The sequence below is a fragment of the Amblyraja radiata genome, chromosome 20, assembly GCF_010909765.2.
Source record: "Amblyraja radiata isolate CabotCenter1 chromosome 20, sAmbRad1.1.pri, whole genome shotgun sequence".
NCBI classification, from domain to species: Eukaryota; Metazoa; Chordata; class Chondrichthyes; order Rajiformes; family Rajidae; genus Amblyraja; species Amblyraja radiata.
This window is the reverse complement of record NC_045975.1, coordinates 22,014,708-22,042,554: the sequence shown is the minus strand read 5'-3', so window position 1 is coordinate 22,042,554 and position 27,847 is coordinate 22,014,708. Positions and strand designations below refer to the sequence as shown.

The 27,847-nt window shown below is 45.0% G+C and overlaps 2 protein-coding genes across 2 annotated transcripts; both read right to left on the bottom strand.

The window, feature by feature from the left end:
• Positions 1–2,914: 2,914 nt before the first annotated feature.
• Positions 2,915–6,283, bottom strand: myod1 (myogenic differentiation 1). The gene is made up of 3 exons (XM_033039004.1): positions 5,641–6,283; positions 4,665–4,740; positions 2,915–3,625 (listed from the first exon to the last, which is right to left on the bottom strand). The coding sequence occupies exons 1-3, from the start codon at positions 6,148–6,150 to the stop codon at positions 3,384–3,386; spliced, it is 828 nt and encodes a 275-aa protein (XP_032894895.1). The 5' UTR covers positions 6,151–6,283; the 3' UTR covers positions 2,915–3,383.
• Positions 6,284–10,241: 3,958 nt separating this feature from the next.
• LOC116984695 (ferritin light chain-like) lies at positions 10,242–25,752 on the bottom strand. Its single transcript, XM_033039005.1, has 3 exons — positions 25,355–25,752; positions 16,141–16,287; positions 10,242–13,711 (listed from the first exon to the last, which is right to left on the bottom strand). The coding sequence occupies exons 1-3, from the start codon at positions 25,520–25,522 to the stop codon at positions 13,415–13,417; spliced, it is 612 nt and encodes a 203-aa protein (XP_032894896.1). The 5' UTR covers positions 25,523–25,752; the 3' UTR covers positions 10,242–13,414.
• Positions 25,753–27,847: the final 2,095 nt, after the last annotated feature.

The following is a 27,847-nucleotide window of genomic DNA, read 5'->3' as shown; positions in this document are numbered from 1 at the left end:
AACCTCGCCTATCCATCCATACCACCAGACATGGGAGCAGTATTAGGCCATTCAGCCCACACAACCATCTGTGGCAATGAATTCCACAGATTCACCACCCTCTGGCTGAAGAAATTCCTCCTCGTCTTATTTCTCAAGGAACTTGCTTTAATTCTGGGGCTGTGCCCTTCAGCCCGACACTCTCCCACTACTGGAAACACCATTTCCGCATCCACTCTATCTATAGGTCTTTCATTTTTCTGTAGTTTTAAATGATTTTTATTTACCCCCCCCCCCCTATCCTAAATTCCAGTGAGTACATGGCTCATTCCTTCCACAGATGCTGCCTGACCCATTGAGTTCTTCCAGCACATTGTGTAAATAGCACAGGCAGGACTGTCTTCTGGGCTCCCTTTGCTCGTGGTTGGAGAGACTGTTCTGTTTTGCCTATCATGTCCCAGGTTTGTTTTCAGCCCTTAACTTGGGCTGAGGTTGGGATGTTTATACTGTAGGGGATGGGAGAGATGGTCTAGGGCCAGGTACAGATGACACAATGGGCTAAGTGTTCGGGCTGACAACCGGAAGGTAGCTGGTTCGAATCCCGCTTGGAGTGCATACTGTCGTTGTGTCCTTGGGCAAGACACTTCACCCACCTTTGCCTGTGTGTGTCCTTGGGCAAGACACTTCACCCACCTTTGCCTGTGTGTGTGGATGTAATTATGTGAAGTACTTTGGGGTCAATGCAAGTTGACTAAAAATGTGCTATATAAATAAAGAAATTTAATTTAATTTTATTTTATTTTATTCCTTGGAGCACAGGAGGATGAGGGGTGATCTTATAGAAGTGTATAAGTTCATGAGAGGAATAGATAGGGTAAATATCATAGTCTCTTACCAAGAGTAGAGCAATCAAAGACCAGCGGATATAGGTTTAAGGCGAAGAGGAGAAATTTAATAGGAGCCTGAGGGGCATGTTTTTTTACACGAATATATGGACGAGCTGCCTATGGAGGTAGTTGAGCCAAGCACTATCACACAGTTTAAAAAAAAAAAAACATTTGGACAAGAACATAGGATATGTTTAGAGGGATATGGACCAAACCCAGGCAGGCGGGACTAGTGCATTTGGGGTATGTTGGTCGGCCTGGGTCTATTTCCATGCTGTATGACTCCCACTTGCTCGCCATTTTAACTTCTCTTCCCATCTCCATACTGATGTTTCTGTCCTGGGCCTCCTCCATTGTCATTTTGGCCTTGTATTTAAGATCGCCTTTTGGAAGTAGATCTACACGCAATTCTTTCAAGGAAATGATGGGCATTTGCTGTTGAATTAATGGTTCTGCTGATGAGAAATCGTGCGCACAGACTTCTTTGTGTCTGGTGTGGTCTGCACAGTGCAGTTGGGAAGGGATGAAATTAACTTTGTCGGAGGGTCGCGGCGTACACGGGCAATAATCAAATCCGATTATTTTTGGAGTCAGTAGTTCGGGATCATATTCCACCACACGCCCATTCCCTACAAAGAGCACTTGAGCGTCCTTGGACTTGATGAGGTCCTGCTGCATGGCGAGGTCTCCGGGGATTGTTGTCGCTTACAAAAATTGAAGGCATTTGGCAAGGATGCTGCCAAAAAATTGTTTCAAATGCCACGATGCAGGCAATGATCTGTTTTGGGGATCTGTTGATTTAAAGGTTAAGCGTTGGCCAAAGCAACAGAAAAAATGCCAAAGGATCCGATATCCACTTAAAACAGGCAGTGGGTCAAATTCCGTCCAGTGCAACCCCCTCCCAACACCAAGCTGAGGGTTCTATCTACTAGCGTTTGAAACACCAATTGCTGGAATAACTCGGCAGGTAGGGCAACATCCTGGAGGACAGAGTTAGGCTACGTTGCAGATCGGGACCCTTCTTGAGAGATGTCTAGACTTTAGACTTGGAGATATTCTCCGGAGATGCTGCCTGGCCCATTCAGTTACTCCAGCAGTTTGTATTCTACACAAGATTCCAACATCTGCAGTTCTGCGTGTCTTTGTATTGTTTTTTTAAAAAAAAGACAAAATGCTGGAGTAACTCGGCGAGTCGGGCAGCATCTTTGGAGAACATCTCTGTAAAAACAGTTCCGCCGCCTATTCAAAGTAGGCACAAAATGCTTAAGTAACTCAGGCAGCACCTCTGGAGAGAAGGAATGGGTGATGTTTCGAGTCGAGACCCTTCTTCAGACTGATGTCAGGGGGGAGGGCGGTACAGAGATAGAATGTAGTCGGAGACAGTAAGACTGGTGGGAGAACTGGGAAGGGGGAGGTGGAAAGAGGGAAAGCAAGGGCTATTTGTAGTTAGATAAGTCAATGTTCATATCACGGGTGTGAGCTACCCAAGTGAAATATGAGGTGTTAATAGAGAATAGGTGCAGGAGTAGGCCATTCGGCCCTTCGAGCGAGTACCGCCATTCAATGTGATCATGACTGATCATCCCCAACCAGTACCCTGTTCCTGCCTTCTCCCCATATCCCCTGACTCCGCTATCTTTAAGAGCCCTATCTAGCTCTCTCTTGAAAGTATCCAGAGAACCGACCTCCACCGCCCTCTGAGGCAGTGTTGTTCCTCCAATATGCGCTGGGCCTCACTCTGACAATGGTGGAGGCCCAGGACAGAAAGGTCAGATTGGGAATGGGAGGGGGAGTTAAAGTGCTGAGCAACCAGGAGATAAAGTAGGTTTAGGCGGACTGAGCGGAGGTGTTCAGCGAAACGATCACCGAGCCTGCGCTTGGCCTCGACTATATACAGGAGTTGACGCCTGGAACAGCGGATACAGTAGATGAAGTTGGAGGAGGTCTGTGCCAATTCATCTCCTCCAGAGATGCATTTACCTGTTTCAATCCAACAAGTAGCCAATTTAAGCAGCGATTAGAATTAGTGCAAAAATCGGAAAACATTATTTTATAAATACGTTTTATTTCGTATTTCTTGGAACAGTCTTGGCATTCACACTGATAATATATAATATAAATATATAAATTTAGTTTGGCACATCAAACCAGGTATTTCTATACACAAGCGACATTAAATATTTCAATGGATTGGCAAAAAAAGCGACTCTTATATACAATTATACACAGAGTTGTACAAAAGAAGTGGTCCACATTAGGTGTCTGTTACTTTTTTTAAAAAACTTGGGATGCATTTAAAGAGGAAAATAAAAATGTCTAATTTAGACAGGTCTTGGACGTGGTGATTGTTTGTATTGAATTCCATGTAGTTAAGAGTTGGCGATCTCGGCAATGGTCTGTTTATTGGTAGGTTCCTCCGTTCGTTAGGAACCGATTTCAGAGACCGGCACTGTCTCCTGCGGTCGGTTTTGGGTTCAATCGTTTCACCAGTGCACCCTCGGTAGTTGGGTTCGGCGGTTATAAAACCTGGTAGATTGGGTTGTCGGGCGGTAGCTCGGTGACGGTGCAGTTGGCCGGCGATGGGATAATGGCCAAAGGATCGCTCAAAGTGGCGCCTTCCCGGGGAGACGAAGGACTAACCATGGTCGCATCTGGCACCATCATCACCGGACAAGTCGGCCGGTCGGTGGAGATCCGTTCGACGATGTTGGAAAGGCAATCCAGGCTCGAGATCACGGAACTCTTGCCAGTTTTCACATCTAAACACAACGCACATTACAATGAGATAATGAACGGCACCGCACTTGGACAAACGTCACCTTTTCTACTTGTCAGAAATATTGAGGGACAGAACACACAGCGCTGGAGTAACTCAACTGGTCAGACAGCATCTCTGGAGAACAAGGACAGACAATGTTTCGGGTCGGGACATTTGGCTGTTTTTTGAAGGGTAGATTGATGGGTTATTCGTTAGGAAGGGCGTCAAAGGTTACGGGGAGAAGGCTGGAGAATGGGGTTGAGAGAGGAAAATAGATCAGCCACGATCGAATGGTGTAGTAGACTCGATGGGCCGAATGCCTAATTATGCTCCTGTGTCTTACTATCCCTTCCTCAGACCGAAGAAGGGTCCAGACCAGAAACGGCACCTATCCATGTCCTCCAAAGATGCTGCCTGACCCGCTGAGATATTCCAGCATTCTCTGTGCAATATTCCAGCATCTGCAATTCCTGGTGTCTAGAAAATATCCATGTCCAGGGGGGGGGGACAGTGGCACAGCGGTAGAGTTGCTACCTTCAGGCGCCAGAGACCCGGGTTCGACCCTGACTAAGGATGCTGTCTGCTTGGAGTTTGTACATTTCTCCCTGTGACCGCGTGGGGGTTTCTCCGGGTGCCTCCCACATCCCACATGCATGTGCAGGTTTCTACGTTAATTGGCTTTTGTAAATTGCCTTTCCTTTATACGATAGAACTAGTGGTGCTGGTCGGCGCCGGCTTGGTGGGTTGATGGGCCTGTTTCCACGCTGCATCTCTAAAACTAGAGAGATTTTCGAAATTCAACAATTCCTAATGGAGGCAAGCAAGTAATTCTTGCACCTTGTCGTTCACATTGTGACATCTTCACTGAACTCTTCCCCTCTCAAATGACTTTATATTTTCTCCATATTGCTACTCTGAAATAGGAATTGTTGGAAAGGGGAACATTTGGCTGGATGTGATCACTGTGAACGGTGGCTCCACGCTTTCCCATGATGGAGTCCCGCTGTGCGCGTCGCTGGTGCGGGGAATCGTTCACTCACCGTTTGTCGTATCCGAGAAGTAAGTGTTGTCGTAGGCGGCGCGTCTCCTACCGCAGGCGGGCCCGCTGCAATCCAACTGCAAAATCAAACACGGGAACGGTGAGGCTGAGACACAGGGCCGCTACTTGGAAGATCTATCCACGTCTGTATCAGATGAAGCTTTAAGCTGCCGGAGTCTACATCGGATCAAGCTTCAAACTAATTTGACTAAATTTACATCGTATAAGGCTTTGGACTAGCAGAGTTTATAATCAGACAAAGCTTTAAACTATCGGAGTCTGCATCGGATGATGCTTTAAAATGTCCGTTTGTGTCGGATAAGACTTTAAACTTTCAAGAGTTTGTATCGAATAAAGTTTAAACCTTAAATGTAGATCGGATCAGGCTTTAAACTATCAAGGTTCATATCAGATGCAGCGTTGAACTACCAGAATCTACATCGAATGAAGTTTTAAACTATCCCAGTTTGTATCGGATGAGACCTCAAACTTCAAGTAACAATTCTTACTTGGATTAAATAGAAAACCAAACACGTTAGCGATTTGCCTTCCAACTCTTACACGTGAGGTTTAAGGTGTTTGGTCAACACTACAACTTTACTGTCATGGTACATCATTTTAAATGTGATGCTGGAAATTATTTAGAATAATATAAGCCTAACATTCACCAAAGTACCCAGACAGTTTACATTTGGGACATTCTCTATATCCATTATGTATGTGAGTATTTGTGAGTGTGTATGTTGGTGTGGTTATACAATGTGTGCGAGTAAACAGTGTATGTGTGTGTGAGAGTGTATGTGGGTATATATGTGCGTGAGTATATTTGTGTAGGTATGTGTGAGTATACAGTATACTCACAGTATGTGGGTGTACATATGTGAGTATTCGTGTGAGTATATATGCGAGTATACAGTATATGTGGATATGGGTGTGTATAATATATATATATATATGTAATCTCGCAATTCTCTTACCATCCCATCCGAGCAAGTGGACCGTGGGCTGGAGGCATCCGAGTCGACACTGTAATGATCCATGACCGCCAGGTAGTTGTCGTCCTGCTCCCTCAGGAGAGCCTGCAAGCTCTCGATGTACCTGATGGCGTTCCTGAGGATCTCCACCTTGGGCAGCCTCTGGTTCGGGTTGGTGGACGTGCACCTCTTGAGCGTCTCGAACGCCTCGTTCACTTTGCTCAGGCGCCGCCTCTCTCGCATGGTGGCCGCTTTCCGTCGGTCGGCGTTGGTCGTTTTCCTCTTGCACGCCTTGCAAGCCCACAGCAGGCAGCGGCCGGCCTGGTGGTGGCCACTGGGCGCTCGGATGTGCTCGTCTTCGGTCGCCACCTGGTCGGCTTTGAGCAACCCAACGTGCACCAGCCTGGGGTCCAGGTCCTCGAAGAAGTGGATGTCTGAAGTGGAAAAGCAAGAGTCGTCGTAGAAGTCGTCGGCGGAGGAGAAGGAGCAGAGAGAGGTATCCGTTAGCTCCATGGTGGCCGCGGTTGAGATCCTCCTCCAACTTCCAGCAGAACCCCTGCTTCCCTCTCTAGTAGACGTCGCTCGCCCTTGGACTGCGATGCTCGTACCGTATGGTACCTGTGCTGGGTGGCAGGAAAGTGTAGCCCTATTTATTCCAAATTCTCTGGGCGACTGCGGGAAACTCCTTCAACGCCCCCAGGTTCTCCCACCAGCCAATCCCATTGTTCTGCGAGGTGGCTGCGTTATCCACGGGTCGGGGCGGCGACCCTCCCGATTGGAAGGCGGCCTCTATGGCTGGGGGTCCCTTTCACCCTTCAGATTTCAATCGCATTTGTGTCCGGCTATTACACGGGAAATGTCTCAACGAGAGGCCCCCCACCCCCTTTCCTTCTCACTTGCATGATGACAAGTGCAATATTCCTAACACCCGCTGATTAAGACTTCTGCCAATTATACCCTCGTCTCCGTATCTTAGACTATTGGTAAGATACGTAAGGTCTCGCCTTTTCTAACACAATACTGTACTTCCAAACCACGCTTTGCTCAATGCAGTCTCAAAATAAAGAAGAATAAAAATTATTTTCGTTACAGGAAATTAACTGCCACAATTTTCAGGGAATAAACCAACGGGAAAAAATTCAATGGGAACAAAATTTAAACGAACGCACGGAACAAGTGCAGTAAGTTTCTTGCGTTTGAAAATGATCGTTGGGGATTTAAGCAGAAAGCACGTCGTGGATGCGTTTGTGTTTTCCATACTTTATAACCACACTGGAATTAATGTAGAAATCTTCACAGAATTCATTTTTGTTAGTTCAATTCCAATAAGCAGAATCACCCCCCACCATGTTATTTTCTTGTGGGTAGAGCAAATGACATTGTAACATTAAATTGAACTATTTAAGCATTGATTTAAAAAAAAATATTATCGAGGTGTGATAGGAGAATTGAGGACTTTTATTTTCCGTTACTGTGCAAAATCTTGTGATTTGAACACTGACACCACCAAATAGAAACAACCATTTCCCTCACATAATATAGAAAACTAACGTGTTTTAAACCGCTGAATGTTGTTTCCGGCTATTTTCTGCTGGGTAGAGATACTACTCACTATATTTCTAGTTGTATAGTTGGCTAGTAATTCTAGTTCAAGAGCGTTTTATTGTCATACATACACAATAGTGAAATTCTTACTTGCTGCAGCACAACTTAATGCAAGCACAATTTAATTATACACACACGTAACGATACGAATGAACAAGGAGGCTTTGGTGTCGAGGCAGAGGGAAGTTCTCTGCCCACCGCCCTTGCCTGGGACGGTGAAAGATAACACTGCCCACCCGGTTGGTTGACATGACATACAACACGCACGCACTGCAGCCGCCTTCCACCCTACTCCCCCACCCCACCCCTAATGCGTGATATGCTGAGACAGTTTGTGACAAGCCGGCGACCTGGGGAATCGGAAGAATCCGGTGGACGGAGCGAACCGCCCGTTGACAAACTGTCTGCCCGCACTGTGGTGCACAGTAAACCATCTCTCGTGGATAACCCGGGCTTCACTTACAGATTAGATAGACACACACTCTGCTGGAGTAACACAGCGGAACAGGCAGCATCTCTGGAGAAAAGGAATAGGCGACGTTTCGGGTCGAGACCCTTCTTCAGATGCCAGCATTTTGTGTCTATTGTTGGAGTATTTACAGTTTCTTCCTACAAATTCCTTCACTTGCAGTTAAGTCCCCATGGCACACTAACCGCAATCATTTGTAAGAAGAACTCAACGGGTTCCAGGGGTACAGTTTTAATGCTCTGATTGTCATTCATTAATGATGTAGGTGAACGAATTTCCCTCTCGCCTGACTCTCAGTCTGAAGAAGGATCCCAACCCAAAACGTCACCCATTCCTTCTCTCCAGAGATGCTGCCTGTGCCGCTGAGTTACTCCAGCAAGTTGTGTCTATCTTTACTCTTTAATTGCCAATTTCCACAATGCATTGATGGTATCGATCTATGTGCCTACGCCTCAAACCCAATAGATTAGTTTATTGCAATTTCTCGTGATTCCGTACAGCACAGCTAGTCCAAACCTTTATCGCCCCTATAGACTGATTTAAAAAAACCCTACTTTTCAACAAATTCGATTCTATTTCTCGCAACGTGATTTTAAAAAAATTGTTTCTTCTGAACCCATTTAAGAAGGGTCCCCATTCGAAATGCCGAATTCGAACCCCCCCCCCCCCCCCCCCCCCCATTCGAATACCCATGCTCTCCAGTGATGGTGCCTGACCCGCTGAGTTACTCCAGCACTTTATGCCTTTTTAGTAAACAACCATTTGCAGTTCCTCCTGTCCATAATCTGTAGACCTGTAATCGGTTCTAGACCCAGTCTGAAAAAAGGACCCGACCCGATAGGTCTCCCATCCTTTTTTTTTCTCTGCAGAGATGCTGCCTGAATCGCAGAGCTACTCCAGCCCTTTGTGATTATATTTGGTATAAACCAGCATCTACAGTTCCTTGCTTGTACTAGCCTGTTATTCGGTTTCAATCTACTTTGGAGGAACCAGAGTCAGGGTAACTAATGTGAGACAATGGCCAGGAACGGGCTTCTGAAGAAATGTCCCGATCCGAAACGTCGCCTATCCGTGTTCTCCAGAGATGCTGCCGGACCCGCTGACTTGATGTTTTACTCAAGATCCCAGCAACGGGAATCTGACTTCGAATTAGGCGGCAATCGATAGTTAAAATGAAGCAATTGGGGGAAAGCTAGTTAAAAGCCTCTACCTGTTCACCCGTGCTGACTACCCTCCAACCCGCTTAAGTTTCGGTTCAACCAGAACTCAGCCTCCCCGTCTGAAGAAGGGTCTCGACCCGAAACGTCACCTATTCCTTTTCTCCAGAGACGCTACATGACCCGCTGAGTTACTCCAACATTTAGTGGCTATCTTATGTGCCCCTGTTTTCCTTAAAGCTATGGTTGAAAATTTAACGAATTGTGTGCCATTTTGGTCTCTTAATTTGAGGAAGGACATTATTGCAATTGAGGGAGTGCAGCCTTGGTTCACAGTTAATTCCCGGGATGGCCGGACATTACATATGACGAAAGAATGGGCCGACTGGGCTTGTATTCGCTGGAATTTATAAGGATGAGAGGATATATTATAGAAACGTATACAATTCTTGGAGGATTGGACAGGTAAATGCAGGAAAAATGTTCCCGATGTTGAGGGAGTCCAGAACCAGGGGTCACATTTAAAAATAAGGTCATTTAGGACTGAGATGAGGAAAACCGTTTTCACCCATGGAGTTGTGAATCTGTGGAATTATCTGCCACAGAAGGCAGTGGAGGTCAATGTTTGCAAGAGAGAGTTAGACATAGCTCTCGGGGCCAAGGGAATCAAGGGATATGGAGAAAAAGCCGGAGCGGGGTACTGATTTTGGATGATCAGCCATGATCATACTGAATGGCGGTGCTGGCTCGAAGGGCCGAATGGCCTACTCCTGCACCTATGTTTATTTCTATGTTTCTACCAACATTGTGGTATGTTATAATTCCCGCTTCGTTCCATTTTCAGAGTGCCTTTGTTTCTGCGATTTAAAATACAAAACCGTGTTTATTGCCATTATGTTTCCAATACACTGGCGATGATACCAGTATCGGCCTCTAACGAGTTAATTGTGTGCATTCCATGTTCTCTCTGCTGGTATTAGCCAAAATCGTCTCCGTGGCAAATCTCCATTTAAAAAAAAATCTCCTTTCTAAGTCAAGACATGAATTTCAAATTCTGGAGGCAATTTGTACGACTTTTCCTTGTTGAAAAGGCGTAACTAAAATGCGCAAGCTGCCCGTTTAAAATCTTGCGGTTGTTATTAAATCGAATTTCGCAACGAATTTGTCGAGTTAGGGTTGGATTCTCTGACTGTGGTGACTGTCTCACAAAGAGTGGATGCCCATTTGAAACGCAGCTTGTGAATCGCCGAATTCCGACTGAAGGGTCTAAGCGCTGCTTGTAATGTGACCAGTGTTGATAGGGGAAGTTATATTTAATTGGTCAAAGGCCGAACGACCAACCGCGCAGAATGTAATACACGAATGCAAAGCACTGGATTCTCTACCCAGGCGTTTTATTGTAAATGAGGGACACCGTTTCCAAACATTATAAAAGCTTATAAACCCGCGCCAGATAAACATATCTTAATCTTGCAGAAAAAAGAATCGATTCCACTACACAGTGAATAGAATCATCTATCTATATACAGCACTTCATGGGGTGTTAAAGACGGTTTAAACTGTATGAAAATACTTGAAGTAGTCATCAACAGCAGTTTTAAGAATACATTCATTTCTCAATAGAATAGTTCAATGTCATGGAAACAGCCCCTGTGGCCCAACTTGCCCACACCGACCAACATGTCCCATCTACACTGATCCCACCTGCACCTGCCTGCGTTTGGCCCATATTCCTCTGAACCAGTCTATCCATGTAACTGTCTAAACGTTGCGATAGTTCCTGCCTCAACTACTTCATCTGGCAGTTCGTTCCATACACCCACCACCCTTTGTGCGAAAAAAAATACCCTTCAGATTCTTATAAAATCTTTCCCTATAAAATGTTCAAATGACTTTGAAAATGTTACAAATCTGTACATTTTAATTATGGTTTACGGAGGAGTCAAACGGGATGGAATAACTGCACATAGCCCGCCCGCCCTGTCATCGGCTCTCTGTGAAGTGAGAGCGCGCTAAGATCACCGGTGGTCGCGGAAGAGAAGGTAGCGAGGCCGTGGGAGGATCTCAAACACACACTGTCTCCGCTCTGTTCGAATACCCCCCCCCCCTCCTTTCCAACACTTCCCATTGCGAAAAAAAATGAATGGAGTGTCATAATTCAAATGTCCTACATGTTTACACGAAATGGAGTGTAAAATTAAATGTAAATCTGCACAGAAGTGCATGTCTTGAGTCCGTTTAAATAGTAACAGACTAACCACATCGCTAACACTAATTAAGCACTAATACTGTCCTATTCACCTCCACCCCATTGTGGACATTGTCTCTGGATAATGCACTACAATGCAACTGTTGCGCTACAATGCTGACAACTATATTCTGCACTGTGTCTCCCCCTTTGCTCCAGCTACTGTATTTGCGTCTGGCGATTGTATTTATGTTTGGTATTATCCGATTTGAAGTCTGACTTAATCTACACTTCACGCTGCCTTTGAAAAGAAGAAAAAACATAATCAATAGCATAATCTATAGCGTGGAACAGAAGCTTGAAAGCGCGCACCACCAGTCTCGGGAACACATTTGGCCCTTCAGTTATCAAGCTTCTGAATGGCCCTTCCATAAGCTAGGGTACTGTCTGATTCACCTCTACCCCATTGCAGACATTGGACTTTGTCTATGGAACTGATACGCTGCAATGCTGAGAACTACATTCTGCACGCTGTGTCTTCCCCTTTGCTCTACCCATTGTACATTATTATGTATGGTATTATCTGAATTGCTTGAATACCATGCAAAGCAAAGCATTTTACTGGACCTCGGTATACATGACAATAATAAACCTAACCATGTCTACCACCCAGTTGGCAGCAAGACTCGTCACTTCACTTTCCCACTACATTAGTCCCTATAAGATAAATCAATCCACCAGAACAATTTGGTGTTGAGTTTTGCAAGGTTTCATCTTAACCAGGGAATGAAGAAGGGTCCCGACCCAAAAATCATCTATCCATGTTCTCCAGAAATGCTGCCTGACCCATTGAGTTACTCCAGCCCTTTGTGTCCTTTTGTGTCAACCAGCACCTGCAGTTCCTTTGTTTCTACTGAATGCAGGTGGTTGGTTAATTAAAGAGGGGGCTGCTGGAGTATTAGATCCACTGGTCAACTAACTCTACTAATAATAATGGAAAAATTACAAACTATCAGAGAAGTAAGATGCATAATGCATTGACCTAGGGGCTTGAAGTTGCCACCAGAAAGAGCCAACTGTTTTCTTTGTTATGGCATTTTTAGGGGCAATTTTACAGAGGGCCAATTAACCTAGATGTCGGAGGAAACCCACGCGGTCGCAGGGAAAACGTGCAAACTCCACATGGACGATACACGAGGTTGGGATTGAACCCAGATCTCTGACGCTGTGAGCCACCCATTGTTGTTACTTGCTGTTACTTTCCACTACTTTAGAGCTACAGCTTGGGAATGAAGGACAGTCCTCGATGGGAGTTTTAATGGACCCACTGGACTCAAAGGCTGGAGGCAATAGAACAATGAAACACAGGAACAGGCTCGTGGGCCCACTGGGTCCATGTCCAACACGATGCCAAGATAAACTAACCTCATCTGCCTGCACATGATCAATATCTCTGTGCTTTTCCAAAAGCCTCTTAAATGCCACTATCATATCTGCCTCTTTCTGTGGCAGTATGTTCTAATCGTGTGTGTGTGTGAAAATGCCCCGCACATCTCCTTTAAGCTTTGCCCCTCTCAACTTAAAGCTATGCCCTCTAGTCTTCAACATTTCCACCCTGGGAAGAAGATTCTGATTGTCCACCCTTTCATTATTTGGATTTTAAAAATTATCAATTTCATTCTGGCCTTATCAGACACCAGATTAACAGGATAGACTAAGAAATTGCAACAAACACTCCATCTGTGCAAGTGGATAGCATTTGCATTTAAAACGACATTAGGTTCTGCGAGATGCAATGAACTATAGATGGGGGAATCTTTAGCAATACACAAAGTGATGGAGAAACTCAGCAAATCAGGCAGCATCTGTGGAGGGAATGGACAGATGACATTTGGGTCTTCACAATCCTGAGTTGAAATGCTGCCTGCCTATACTCTCCTCAGATGTTGAATTCCTCCTGCACTTTGCGCTAATATATGCTTTATATACCTCGCTGTTTTATTCTCTCAATAATAAAGAAACCAAGAGATTGTACTTCAGTAGCCTTGGTCAAACGGTCCAATTTCACAGAAATGCCATGTTTGGGGAGATTGGGGGTGGCTCCAATTTTGGTGACCCTTCCAAACAACCGTAAAACTCCCATGAAGCTTCCTGTGGAACAAACACTGATATCCATACTGATTTACCCATTTCATTGCTCTTAAGTAAACCTTATAGCATAGGGTTAAGAATATCATTTGCATCTCAAAATCCATTCATCTAGGAAAGGGAGGGAAATGTGTTTTGAAACTCGACACGTTGATACTGGAGATGTCCCAATCTTTGGTATTTGGAGGTGGAGCAAGGCCGAGGGATAATTCAGACTGCGGTTCTCAGCTCCTCCTGGAGATGGTCTATCAGGTACTCGCCGAAGCTGCTCTCTCCACCATCTGTGCAGCCCAGGCGCTTGGCGTTGGTGAGGAGGTCACTGGTCACCTTGATCTGTTGGACTTTGGGGACGAGCAGGCGTTTCCTGATAAAGCTGGCGGTGTGAGGGTCCTCCTGGGTTTTGCTCAGCGTGCAGAGTTCCTCCAGGAAGGAGGCGGCGTTTTTCCACTGGTCGAGGGCGATCTCCAGTGCCTGGAGAAGGTTGCGTACCATCAGGGTGTGGGGTTTCTGCAAGGACAACACAGATGTCAAATCATGGCTACCCATGGGGATTCCCCCTCCAACGATGCGCAACTCTTGGATTTTACGGCATCTCCGCCGATTTTTACGGCGCAAGATCGGAAGAATCCCCATGGAAATTCAACATCAAGAAGATTCCTCTATCGTACAGCATGGAAACAGGCTCCGCGGCCCATCTTGCCCATGCCGATAAAGATGCCCCATCTATGTTTGGCCCCTCTCTTATCCATGTCCAAGTGTCTTTTACATGCTGTTATTGTGTCTGCCTCAACAACTTCCTCAGGCAGCTCGTTCTTTATATCCACCACCCTCTGAGTAAAAAAGCTTCATCGCTGGTTCCTATTAAATCTTTCCCCTCTCGCCTAAAACCCACAGTTGCCCTTTATAATGTTTGGGACAAAGACCCATCATTTATTTATTTGCCTCTGTACGCCACAATTTGAGATTTGTAATAGAAAAATATCACACGTGGTTAAAGTGCACATTGTCATATAAAGGCCATTTTTATACATTTTGTTTTCACTATGTAGAAATTACAGCTGTTTATAAATAGTCCCCCCATTTCAGGGCACCATAATGTTTGGGACACATGGATTCACAGGTGTATGTAATTGCTCAGGTGTGTTTAATTGCCTCCTGAATTCAGGTATAAGAGAGCTCTCTGCACCAAGTCTTTCTTCCAGTCTTTCCATCACCTTTGGAATTTTTATTGCTGTTTATCAACATGAGGGCCAAAGTTGTGCCAAAGAAAGTCAAAGATGCCATTGTGAGACTGAGAAACAAGAATAAAACTGTTAGAGACATCAGCCAAACCTTAGGCTTACCAGAATCAACTGTTTGGAACATCATTAGAAGAAAGAGAGCAGTGGTAAGCTGCAAAGGGACTGGCAGGCCAAGGAAGACCTCCACAGCTGATGACAGAATAATTCTCTCTATAATAAAGAAACCCCCCCCCAAACACCTGTCCGACAGATCAGAAACACTCTTCAGGAGTCAGGTGTGGATTTGTCAATGACCAATGTCTGCAGAAGACTTCATGAACAGAAATACAGAGGCTACACTGTAAGATGCAAACCACTGGTTAGCTGCAAAAATAGGATGGCCAGGTTACAATTTGTCAAGAAGTACTTAAAAGAGCAACCACAGTTCTGGAAAAAGGTCTTGTGGACAGATGAGACAAAGATTAACTTGTATCAGAGTGATGGGAAGAGCAAAGAATGGAGGAGAGAAGGAACTGCCCAAGATCCAAAGCATACCGCATCATCTGTGTGGGGGTGTTATGGCCTGGGCATGTATGGCTGCTGAAGGTACTGGCTCACTTATCTTCATTGATGATACAACAATGATGGTTGTAGCATAATGAATTCTGAAGTGTATAGACACATCCTATCTGCTCAAGTTCAAACAAATGCCACAAAACATTGGCCGGCGGTTCATTCTACAGCAAGACAATGATCCCAAACATACTACTAAAGCAACAAAGAAGTTTTTCAAAGCTAAAAAAATGGTAAATTCTTGAGTGGCCAAGTCAATCACCCGATCTGAACCCAATTGAGCATGCCTTTTATATGCTGAAGAGAAAACTAAAGGAGTCTTGCCCCCAAAACAAGCATAAGCGAAAGATGGCTGCAATATAGGCCTGGCAGAGCATCACCAGAGCAGGCATCCAGCAACTGGTGATGTCTATGAATCGCAGACTTCAAGAAGTCATTGCATGCAAAGGATATGCAATAAAATACTAAACATGACTACTTTCATTTACATGACATTGCTGTGTCCCAAACATTGTGGTGCCCTGAAACGGGGGGACTATGTATAAACACAGCTGTAATTTCTACATGGTGAAAATTCTGACAATGTGCACTTTAACCACGTGTGATTTTTTTTTTTTCTCTATCACAAATCTCAAATTGTGGAGTACAGAGGCAAATAAATAAATGATAGGTTTTTGTCCCAAACATTATGTCCTCTGGTTCTTGATTCCTCTAATCTGAGTAAAATACTCTGTTCATTCACGCTATTCATTCCTCTCATGATTTTACACACCTCTATAAGATCACCCCCAGCCTCCTGCGCTCTAGGGAATAAAGTCCTAGCCTGCCCAGCATCTCCCCCTAGCTCAAGTCCTGGCAACATCCTCGTAAATTATATTTTTCTTAATTCTTCTTGTTGATTCAATCTCAACTAATGGTTCATAAAGTGACTTGAATGTTTTCTATTCACTCATGATGTATACCGTTGTTAGGTCAATAGAAACTGTGCAGTTGCACGTTAGATTGAGCAGGCTGACTCAGTGATAAAATGTCCCATTATGTTGGCTGATAGATACATTTACTTGAGACCACTTTGTATGATCATACTCCTCCTTGTCTGCTTTATCGCCTCAATGTTGTTTGTGGCCCAACATGCAGCAATACCTGAATATCTTTGGGGCAGTAGTGTCCTCCGCGAACCGCTTGATAGTCGAGTAAGGTTTGTGCGTTTTGCTCCTCCTCTTCAGTTATCTTGTGGAAATAGCCAGCCACTCTGGGCAGCGCAACATCATTCTGTTCAAAAATCTCCGCCTAAACACAAAGCAGGAACAACGAAGTAGACAACATCAGTCTGAAGAAGGGTTTCGGCCCGAAACGTCACCTATTTTCTTCGCTCCATAGATGCTGCTGCACCCGCTGAGTTTCTCCAGCATTTTTGTGTACCTATGACCGTGACATTAATTGGTTGCTCAAATAAAGGCTCAATCCTCTCTTGCCACCCAGCGCAGAATTCTGAAAGGTAAGATCACCTTGGCTCACCTGATCTCCCGATTGCCTACCATTTTAACTCCCCTTCCCATTCCCATATTGTCGCTTGGGCAGCTTACAACCAAGTCATCCTACTGGTTCCATTGTTCGCATCTTTGTATTCCTTCCTTATCACTTCTTCCCTGTGAGAAAAGTGTGAGTCTTTGGCTCGAGAGTCTTCGGCGAGGAGGCTGCTGAGGAGAGGAGACCACGCAATACGCTTGGGAGGTAGAGACGAAAGAAGGAGATGTCAGGCAAGCTGATACAGTGTGATGCTTGCAGTATGTGGGAGGTCAAGGACACCGCTGGTGCCTCTGGCTGCTACAAATGCGAGAAGTGCATCCAGGTAGAGCTCCTGAAGGGCCGTGTTGGGGAACTGGAGAAGCAAGTGGATGACCTCCGGTTTGTCCGAGAAACGGAGTCGTTCCTCGACAAGTCCTACAGTACGATTGTTACACCTAAGGTACTGGAAGAGAGAAGGTGGGAGACAGTGAGAACGGGAGGGAAGCATGGAATGCCAACGTCCCCGGGTGTTGTACCTCTTGTGAACAGGTTCACCCACTTAGAAGCTGTCGGGACAGAAGAGGTGTTTACACTGGGCGGCAGACTGGCTTGTGATGCGAATAGGGCTGTTGAGCCAAAACCAAAAAGGCCTAAGGCAGGCAACGCCATTGTAGTGGGAGACTCCATTGTGAGAGGTACGGACAGGGGTTTCTGCGGCAACAGACGGGATGCGAGGATGGTGTGCTGCCTTCCTGGTGCCAGGATCCAGGATGTCACGGACAGAGTGCAGGAAATCCTCAAGGGCGAAGGTGAACATCCGGAAGTGGTAGTGCATGTCGGCACAAACGATGTCGGAATGAAGGGGATGAATATTCTGCAGCGTGACTTTAGAGAGCTCTGAAAAATGCTGAAAAGCAGGACCTCCAGGGTTGTTATCTCCGGTTAGCTTACAGTTCCTCGTGCTGGTGAGAGCAGGAACAGGGAGATACGGGACCTGAACGTGTGGCTGAGGAACTGGTGCACGGGGCAGGGATTTAGATTCTTAGATCACTGGGATCTGTTTTGGGGTAAGGGGGAACTGTACAAAAGGGACGGATTGCATCTTAACAGGTGTGGGACCAGCATTCTGGCAGGCAGGTTTGCCACTGCTACACGGGTGGTTTTAAACTGAATAAGGGGGGTGTGGTGTCGAATGGGATAGTGGAGGATGGAGTTAAAGGGAAAGGGTTTCTTAAATGTGTGAGCGTAGAGACAGAGGGGTGTAAAATGAGGGTAGAAGCAATAGGTAGCAAGGTGAAAAGTAAAAGTGGCAGGCAGACAAAACCAGGGCAAAAATCAAAAAGGGCCACTTTTCAACATAATTGTATAAGGGGTAAGAGTGTTGTGAAAACAAGCCTGAAGGCTTTGTGTCTCAATGCAAGGAGCATTCGTAATAAGGTGGATGAGTTGAATGTGCAGATAGCTATTAATGACTATGATATAGTTGGGATCATGGAGACATGGCTCCAGGGTGACCAAGGCTGGGAGCTGAACATCCAGGGATATTCAATATTCAGGAGGGATAGAGAGAAAGGAAAAGGAGGTGGGGTAGCGTTGCTGATTAGAAAGGAGATTAACGCAATGGAAAGGAAGGACATTAGTTTGGAGGATGTGGAATCGGTATGGGTAGAGCTGCGAAACACTAAGGGGCAGAAAACGCTGGTGGGTGTTGTGTACAGGCCACCTAACAGTAGTAGTGAAGTTGGAGATGGTATCAAACAGGAAATTAGAAATGCGTGCGACAAAGGCAAAACCGTTATAATGGGTGACTTCAATCTACATATAGATTGGGTGAATCAAATTGGCAGGGGTGCTGAGGAAGAGGATTTTTTGGAATGTATGCGGGACAGTTATCTAAATCAACATGTAGAGGAACCAACGAGAGAGCAGGCTATTTTAGACTGGGTATTGAGTAATGAGGAAGGGTTAGTTAGCAGTCTTGTTGTACGTGCCCCCTTGGGCAAGAGTGACCATAATATGGTTGAGTTCTTCATTAGGATGGAGAGTGACATTGTTAATTCAGAAACAATGGTTCTGAACTTAAAGAAAGGTAACTTTGAGGGTATGAGACGTGAATTGGCCAAGATTGACTGGCAATTAATTCTAAAAGGGTTGACGGTGGATATGCAATGGAAGACATTTAAAGACTGCATGGATGAACTACAAAAATTGTTCATCCCAGTTTGGCAAAAGAATAAATCAGGGAAGGTAGTACATCCGTGGATAACAAGGGAAATCAGGGATAGTATCAAAGCGAAGGATGATGCGTACAAATTAGCCAGAAAAAGAGGACTGGGAGAAATTCAGAGACCAGCAGAGGAGGACAAAGGGCTTAATTAGGAAAGGAAAAATAGATTATGAAAGAAAACTGGCAGGGAACATAAAAACTGACTGCAAAAGTTTTTATAGATATGTGAAAAGAAAGAGATTAGTTAAAACAAATGTAGGTCCCTTGCAGTCAGAAACAGGTGAGTTGATCATGGGGAACAAGGATATGGCGGACCAATTGAATAACTACTTTGGTTCCGTCTTCACTAAGGAAGACATAAATAATCTGCCGGAAATAGCAGGGGACCGCGGTTCAAAGGAGTTGGAGGAATTGAGTGAAATCCAGGTTAGCCGGGAAGTGGTGTTGGGTAAATTGAATGGATTAAAGGCCGATAAATCCCCAGGGCCAGATAGGCTGCATCCCAGAGTACTTAAGGAAGTAGCTCCAGAAATAGTGAATGCATTAGTAATAATCTTTCAAAACTCTTTAGATTCTGGAGTAGTTCCTGAGGATTGGCGGGTAACAAACGTAACCCCACTTTTTAAGAAGGGAGGGAGAGAGAAAACGGGGAATTACAGACCAGTTAGTCTAACATCGGTAGTAGGGAAACTGCTAGAGTCGGTTATTAAAGATGGGATAGCAGCACATTTGGAAAGTGGTGAAATCATTGGACAAAGTCAGCATGGATTTACAAAAGGCAAGGCAAGGCAAGGCAACTTTATTTATATAGCACATTTCATACATGAGGCAGACTCAAAGTGCTTCACATAAAAACATGTCATACAATAAATGAAATAATAAAATGAAATAAAATAGAAGAACTAAAAGAAAAGAAAAGCAAAATTAAAAATGCATTATAAAAAGTGCAAAAGTTAAAAGTGCAATGTAGGTAAGATTTAGCTGAAAGCTAAAGTAAACATAAAAGTTTTCAGTCTTGTTTTAAAAGTGGTCAAAGTTGAGGCAAGTCTTAAATCTTCAGGAAGTTTATTCCAGCTATTTGTTGCATAGTAACTAAATCCTGCTTTCCCATGTTTTGTATTTACTCTGGGAATCACTAGCAGATTGGTTTCAGAAGATCTTAGCGGTCTAGAAGGCTTCTAAGGTAAATCATGTCTGACGAATCTTATAGAATTTTTCGAGGATGTAACTAGTAGCGTGGATAGGGGAGAACCAGTGGATGTGGTGTATCTGGACTTCCAGAAGGCTTTCGACAAGGTCCCACATAAGAGATTAGTATACAAACTCAAAGCACACGGCATTGGGGGTTCAGTATTGATGTGGATAGAGAACTGGCTGGCAAACAGGAAGCAAAGAGTAGGAGTAAACAGGTCCTTTTCACAATGGCGGGCAGTGACTAGTGGGGTACCGCAAGGCTCAGTGCTGGGACCCCAGCTATTTACAATATATATTAATGATCTGGATGAGGGAATTGAAGGCAATATCTCCAAGTTTGCGGATGACACTAAGCTGGGGGGCAGTGTTAGCTGTGAGGAGGATGCTAGGAGACTGCAAGGTGACTTGGATAGGCTGGGTGAGTGGGCAAATGTTTGGCAGATGCAGTATAATGTGGATAAATGTGAGGTTATCCATTTTGGTGGCAAAAACAGGAAAGCAGACTATTATCTAAATGGTGGCCGACTAGGAAAAGGGGAGATGCAGCGAGACCTGGGTGTCATGGTACACCAGTCATTGAAAGTAGGTATGCAGGTGCAGCAGGCAGTGAAGAAAGCGAATGGTATGTTAGCTTTCATAGCAAAAGGATTTGAGTATAGGAGCAGGGAGGTTCTACTGCAGTTGTACTGGGTCTTGGTGAGACCACACCTGGAGTATTGCGTACAGTTTTGGTCTCCAAATCTGAGGAAGGACATTATTGCCATAGAGGGAGTGCAGAGAAGGTTCACCAGACTGATTCCTGGGATGTCAGGACTGTCTTATGAAGAAAGACTGGATAGACTTGGTTTATACTCTCTAGAATTTAGGAGATTGAGAGGGGATCTTATAGAAACTTACAAAATTCTTAAGGGGTTGGACAGGCTAGATGCAGGAAGATTGCTCCCGATGTTGGGGAAGTCCAGGACAAGGGGTCACAGCTTAAGGATAAGGGGGAAATCCTTTAAAACCGAGATGAGAAGAACTTTTTTCACACAGAGAGTGGTGAATCTCTGGAACTCTCTGCCACAGAGGGTAGTCGAGGCCAGTTCATTGGCTATATTTAAGAGGGAGTTAGATGTGGCCCTTGTGGCTAAGGGGATCAGAGGGTATGGAGAGAAGGCAGGTACGGGATACTGAGTTGGATGATCAGCCATGATCATATTGAATGGCGGTGCAGGCTCAAAGGGCCGAATGGCCTACTCCTGCACCTAATTTCTATGTTTCTATGTTTCCCCAGCCACCAATGGGCTATTACGGCCTGCACCCTTCCTTGGTCATCTGTTGCTGGTCTGCTTTGTTCTGACTTATTTTTACCTCCAGTTCTTTCCCCTCTACTTTCAGTCTGAAAAAGGGTCGAACTGAAATGTCACCCATCCATTTCCTCCAGAGATACTTCCTGACCCACTGAGTTACTCCAGCAATTTGTGTCTATCTTCATTCTAAAGGGTAATGGTAATCCCATTATTACCAGGGTTTGCGACATTGTGGGCAGCAGTGCCCGTTCTTGTGCAGTACTGTTCTATGGTCTATGAACAGAAGTACAACTGCATCGACACATTGTGTCAAGTCATTGGGTATGTTTAACGCAGATATTGGCAGGTTCTTGATTCGTAAAGGCGTCAAAGGTGACAGAGAAAAGGCAGGAGAATAGGGTTGAGATTATAAATTCATAAAATCATAAGACAAAGGAACATAATTAGGCTATTCAACCCATCAACTCTCCCAATTTCACTTCTTTTGCAGCTGCTGTGGTAATTGGGAACTTTGGTCCAACTATCATAATAATAATCAGAATCTGGTTAAATTATTCATCTAAAATAAGTGCCAAGTGTCGGAATAACTCAGCGGGTCAGGCAACATCTCTGGAGGACATGGAAAAGTGACGTTTCAAGTCGGGACCACAAGGGAGAGGTAGTGATGGTGTCTTTTTACTATTCTTCAACAAATCCGATTCTGTTTCCAGTAATGGGATTCTTAGTTGAGTTTAGAGATACAGTATGGAAACAGGCCTAATGGCCCACAGAGTCCACACCGACCATCGATCACCCTGACTATAGTTGTATCCTACACACCAATTAACCTGCAATCCTGGAATGTGGGAGGAAACCGGAGCACCCGGAGGAAACCCACGTGGTCACAAGGAGAACGTGCAAACTCCGTACAGACAGCACCCATAGTCAATATCATACCCGGGTTTCTGGCGCTGTAAGGCAGCAACTCTACTACTGCTGCCCCATTTTTTTTCTTCCATACTTTTTTGTTTCCTCTGTACCAGTTTTAAGAAGGGGCCCAACTCGAAATGTCACTTATACTTTCTCCAGAGATGCTGTCTGACCTGCTGAGCTACTCCAGCACTTTGTGCTTTTTTTTTGTAAAGCAGGCTCTGTTGTTCCTTGTGCCTCTAAATTAAACTTCTTCCAGGGTAGCATAAGCCTTCTGCAAAAGTGTCTTGTCTCTATCAATTAATTCAGCACAGACTCATAAACACACAGGCATTATGGTTTTTTTGTGATTTGTTATTTAACTATCTACTTGCTTTGCTAAATAGGAGGGAAACATAGAGAAATGATTGAAATGCTGTTTGACTACTTTTCAATTAAATATTAATTATGTTCAGGTATTTGCAGATATAAGTTGGCATGGTGAATCAGATAAACTTGCAGATGATCAAGTAATTAGAGCATTCAGTGTGGAAACAGGCGCTTTGGCCCAACTTGCCCACACCAGCCAACATGTCCCATCTACACTGGTCCTACCTGCCTGCGTTTGGGCCTTATCCCTCTTAACCTGTCCTATCAATATACCTGTCTAAATGTTTCTTAAACTTTGCAATACTACCTGTCTCAACTAATTCCCTCTGGCAGCTCATTCCATACACCCACCACCCTTTGTGTGAAAAAGTTACCTCTCAGGTTCCTATTAAATCTTTCCCACCTCATCTTAAACCTATGCTTCTGGTTCTCAATCTCCCCTACTCTGGGCAAGAGACTGTGTGCATCTACTTTATTCATTCCTCTCTTGATTTTGTACACCTCTTAAGATCACACCTCATCCTCCTGTGCGCCAAGGAATAAAGTCCTAGCCTGCTGAACCTCTCCCTATAGCTCAGACCCTCGAGTCCTGGCAACATCCTCGTAAATCTTCTCTTCACCCTTTCTAATTAATTACATACAAAATGTACACCTTGCACTGGATGGTGTAACTCCCTTAAGGGCCTGTCCGACTTAGGCTATTTTTAGGCGACTGTCGGCGACTGTCATAGTCGTAGCAGGTCGCTGAAAAACCGGCAACATAGTATTTGAAATAGAATCATTACTTTAACAACAAAAAACAAAGTCGGCACCGGCAACAACCTACGTCACCTGGCAACAACCTACGTTAACCTGGCGTTGACTACGACAGCACCTACGTCCAAAGAAGTCAACATATGCTCATTGGCGTCAAACCCACTGTCGCCTATTGTCTCCGAAAATGTTTCAATATGTTGAAAATCCAGCGGCGACTAGAAAGATGCTACGACTCTTTGGGCGACTGAGGAGACTACTCACGACCATACAGGCGACACCCCGGAGACCATGTGGCCACAGCCTGCAGTCACCTAAAAGATGGCCTAAGTGGGACAGGGCCTTTAGTATATTTGGAACATTAAACTGTCGGTAAGCCATTTAATGATGTTCTGAGATAGACCAAGTGGAAGCTTGATTTATGTCAATGACTAGAGGGCATAGCTTTAAGTTTAACTTAGTATTGTCATGTGTACTGAGGTACAGTGAAACATTTGTTGTTGTGGGCTATCCAGTCAGCAAAGATGACTAAACATGATTTCAATCAAACCACCCACAGCGTACAGATACAGGGTAAAGGATATAATGTTTAGAGTATACCTTTAAGATGGGAAGCGCAAAGTTTAAAGGAAATGAGCGGGGCAATTTTTTTTTTACACACAGGTGCCTGGAATCAGCTGCCAGAGGTGGTGGTGAAGGCAGATACAATAGTGGCATTTAGGAGGCTTTTGGATAGGCACATGAATACGCAAGGAATGGAGGGGTATGGATCAAAAGCAGGCAGAGGAGGTTAGTTTAACTTGGCATCATATTCAGCACAGACAATGTGGGCTGAAGAACCTGTTCCTGTGCTGTATCTTTCTGTGAAGAAGGGTCCCGACCAAAAATGTCACCTATCCTTGTTCCCAGAGGTGCTGCCTGACCTGCCGAGTTACTCCAACACTTTGTCTTTTTGTAAACCAGCACCTGCAGTTCATTTTATGTGCTGTATTTCCTTTCTATTTGTCGTTGTTCTACATCAGAGTGGTGAAACTGACTAATGCAGCAATTAAGTCACTGCATTGCACACAAGACGCAGTCTGACAGCAGTGATCACTCACTCCCCATTCTCACTGTACATGGAAGGTTCGGCAACTCAAACGCCCAGGAACGAATTGGAAAAAGTGGTGAACGCTGTCCGGTCCATCACGAGTACTGACCCCCCCCCCCCCATCGAAGGGATCAGACCCACACCAGCCTGACCACACTCTCATTTCACCTGCCACCGGGAAGTAGGTACAGGAGCCTGAAAACTGTAACGTTTAGGATCAGCTTCTTCCCTACAACCATCAGGCTTTTAAACACTACAACCTCCAAATAGGCTCCAATCTACAAAGACTTGGAGGCATTACTTGTGACTATTATTTTCTCGTTATTTGTCTATTTGTCATTGTGTGTGTGTGTATATATATATTTTACATATATATATTATATATATATATAATGTGTTGTAATGTATATGTAATTGTGTATAAAATGTGTAGGAAGGAACTGCAAATGCTGGTTTAAACAGAAGTCGAACACAAAAAGCTGCAGTAACTCAGTAGGTCAGGCAGCATGTCTGGGGGAAAGCAACAGGTGTGACGTTCCTGGAGGAGACCCTTTTTCAGACTTAGTCAAGGGGTCGATATCTCTCGTTCCCTTTGCCCCTGATTCTCGGACTGAAGAAGGGTCTCGACCCAAAACATCACCACCTATTCCTTTTCCCCAGAGATGCTGCCTGACCTGTAACTCAATTTTTTTCGTGTATGTGCGTGTGTGTGTATATATATATGAGTTTATGTTTGTTTATTATGGGTTTTACAGAGTGCTATGTTTGCATATCTGTTGTGCTGCTGCAAGACATCATTTAATTGCTCCGTTTCGGGTCATATGCAAATACTCAACACTCTTGTCTTAACTCTTGATCTCCGGACAACATGGATAGGCGAAACTATTTTGTTGTTTTTGCAGTTCCCCACCCAGTTCCCAATCACCCCTTCCACTCAGTGGGGATATCTCTTTCTGGGACCATGCCTGGAGGAGTTGGTCACAACTCCAGGTCCACATCTCATTCTCCCCTTACCAGAGCCTGGAACCTGTAGGACACCTCGTAGAAGAAGGTGATTAGTCCGCACACTGACTCCTCCACTTCCAACGGGTAGTTCTGCTTCACCTGGGCGCCGGGCAGCGGCCGGTGGGAGTTACAGCTAGGCAAGCAAGTCTTCAGGCGCTTGCCCCTCGGTTCTGCCATGGGTGCCAGTAGCAAGCGTCCCAAGCACTGCTGCCAGAAGCTCTGCTCAAATTAGAGAAGTTCCTCTTCCAGTTCAACGCGATGTTCATCCGGATGACTGGCTCTCAAGGGTCAGAAGGCTTTTGACAAGGAAGCGATCGCCCGCAGCCAGAGAGTCGAGAGCGACTGTTCGGGGAAGGAGATGATTATGTGTTAAAGTTATCCCGCATTTGTCGCTTCACTTGCGTTGAGTCATAATCTGTCCACAACTACCTCCATGAACACGCCCTCCTTCCTTGTAAACTGCAAACCCGATTAAACCAAAATGAAAGTCTGAATGAAGAAAGGTCCCGACCCGCCTGTCCATGTTTTCCAGAGACGTTGCCTGACCTGCTGAGTTACTCCAGCAAATAAATGCGACTTGAGAGATTAAAACAACTCTTTGGCAATCGTGCTCAGTCTAGGGTCATATTTAAGAAAGAACTGCAGATGCGGGAAAAATCGACGGTAGACAAAAAATGCTGGAGAAACTCAGCAGGCGAGGCAGCATCTATGGAGAGAAGGAATAGGCGACGTTCCTTTCTCTCCATAGATGCTGCCTCACCGCTGAGTTTCTCCAGTCTAGAGTCATACAGCATGGAAACAGGCCCTTCAGCCCAACTCGTCCATGATAACCGAGATGCCCCATCTGCGCTAGTCTCACCTGCCCACATTTGACCCATATCCCTCTAAATCTTTCCCCGTGTTTTTTAAACGCTGTTATAGTACCTGCCTCAACGACCTCATCTGGCAGCTCATTCCAGATGCCCACCACCCTCTGAGAGAAAAAATGCCCCCTCAGGTTCTTATTTGCCTTACTTGCTCCCTTAAACCAATGGACAGGTACATGGATAAATATAGTTTAGTGCGATATGGGCCAATAATAATAAATAATAATAATAATGGATGGGATTTATATAGCGCCTTTCTAATACTCAAGGCGCTTTACATCGCATTATTCATTCACTCCTCAGTCACACTCGGTGGTGGTAAGCTACTTCTGTAGCCACAGCTGCCCTGGGGCAGACTGACGGAAGCGTGGCTGCCAATCTGCGCCTACGGCCCCTCCGACCACCACCAATCACTCACACACATTCACACACAGGCAAAGGTGGGTGAAGTGTCTTGCCCAAGGATACAACGACAGTATGCACTCCAAGCGGGATTCGAACCGGCTACCTTCCGGTTGCCAGCCGAACACTTAGCCCATTGTGCCATCTGTCATCCCAATCTCAAGCAGGTGGGGCATGTTGGCCAACATGGGCAATTGGGCCGAAAGGCCAGTTTCCATGCTGTATAACTCTATTCCTTTGGTTCCCTGGGTAAAAGACTCTGAGCAATCACTCTATCTGTTACTCTCAAGATCAGATACAATATCATTCTCCAACCTGTGCTCGGCAGTTGGGGATTGGATTTATTCTCGTCTGAACTGTTGATCTAAATCTTCCCTGCCTCACCAATGTTGCCATCAGTTTACTATTGTAAAAATGTTAGTACGAGGATGTCAGAACTTGGGCAAAATCCTGAAAAGCGATTGTGTAGGAAGGAACTGCAGATGCTGGTTTAAACCAATGATAAACGCAAAAAGCTAGAGTAACTTAGCAGGTCCGGCAGCATCTCTGGAGAAAATGGAATAGATGATGTCTCTCTGTTTCAATCAGAATATTGAAAAATATAGCACAGCAACAGGCCCTTCGGCCCACAATGTCAGTGCTGAACATGATACCAACAACTCATATCTGCCTGCGCATAATCCATATCCCTCCTTGTGGCCTTGTTAGTTCCTCCTGGTGCTCCGGTTACCTCCCACATCACAAAGACGTATGCATTTGTAGGTTAATTGGGCCTCTGTAAATTGCCTCTAGCGTGCAGGGTGTGGGTGAGAAAGTGGGATAAGATAGAACTCGTGAACTGGTGATCGATGGTTGGTGTGGATTCAGTGGGCCGTAGGGCCTGTTTCCATCGAAGGTAGACACAAAATGCCGGTGTAACTCAGCGGGTCAGGTAGCCGCTGGAGAAAAGGAATAAGGGAAGTTTCGGGTTGAAACCCTTCTTCAAACTCTATTTCCATGTTATATCTTTCTATTCCATTCCAGATAAATAGGCCATCTAACTACATTTCTGGATATTTCACTTCTCATACGGTGTGGAAACAAACCCTTTGGCCCATCTAGCCCATGGCAACCAACATGCCCCATCTACACTAGTCACACCTGCCTGCGTTTGGCCCATATCCCTCGAGATTTGTCCTATCCATGTACTTGTCCAAGTGTTTCTTAAACGCTGTAATGATGAAGTACATTGCAC

What these genes read in the sequence shown, in the direction of transcription:
- myod1 (XM_033039004.1), bottom strand. Translation starts at nt 6,150, where the DNA reads ATGGAGCTAACGGATACCTCTCTCTGCTCCTTCTCCTCCGCCGACGAC. An exon ending in CCACTTGCTCGGATGGGATG is followed by an intron (nt 4,741 to 5,640) that starts GTAAGAGAATTG and finishes TTGATTTTGCAG; the next exon opens with TTGGATTGCAGCGGGCCCGC. An exon ending in CTTCTCGGATACGACAAACG is followed by an intron (nt 3,626 to 4,664) that starts GTGAGTGAACGA and finishes CGTTGTGTTTAG; the next exon opens with ATGTGAAAACTGGCAAGAGT.
- LOC116984695 (XM_033039005.1), bottom strand. Translation starts at nt 25,522, where the DNA reads ATGGCAGAACCGAGGGGCAAGCGCCTGAAGACTTGCTTGCCTAGCTGT. An exon ending in CCTACAGGTTCCAGGCTCTG is followed by an intron (nt 16,288 to 25,354) that starts GTAAGGGGAGAA and finishes CTTTGTGTTTAG; the next exon opens with GCGGAGATTTTTGAACAGAA. An exon ending in ACTGCCCCAAAGATATTCAG is followed by an intron (nt 13,712 to 16,140) that starts GTATTGCTGCAT and finishes TTGTCCTTGCAG; the next exon opens with AAACCCCACACCCTGATGGT.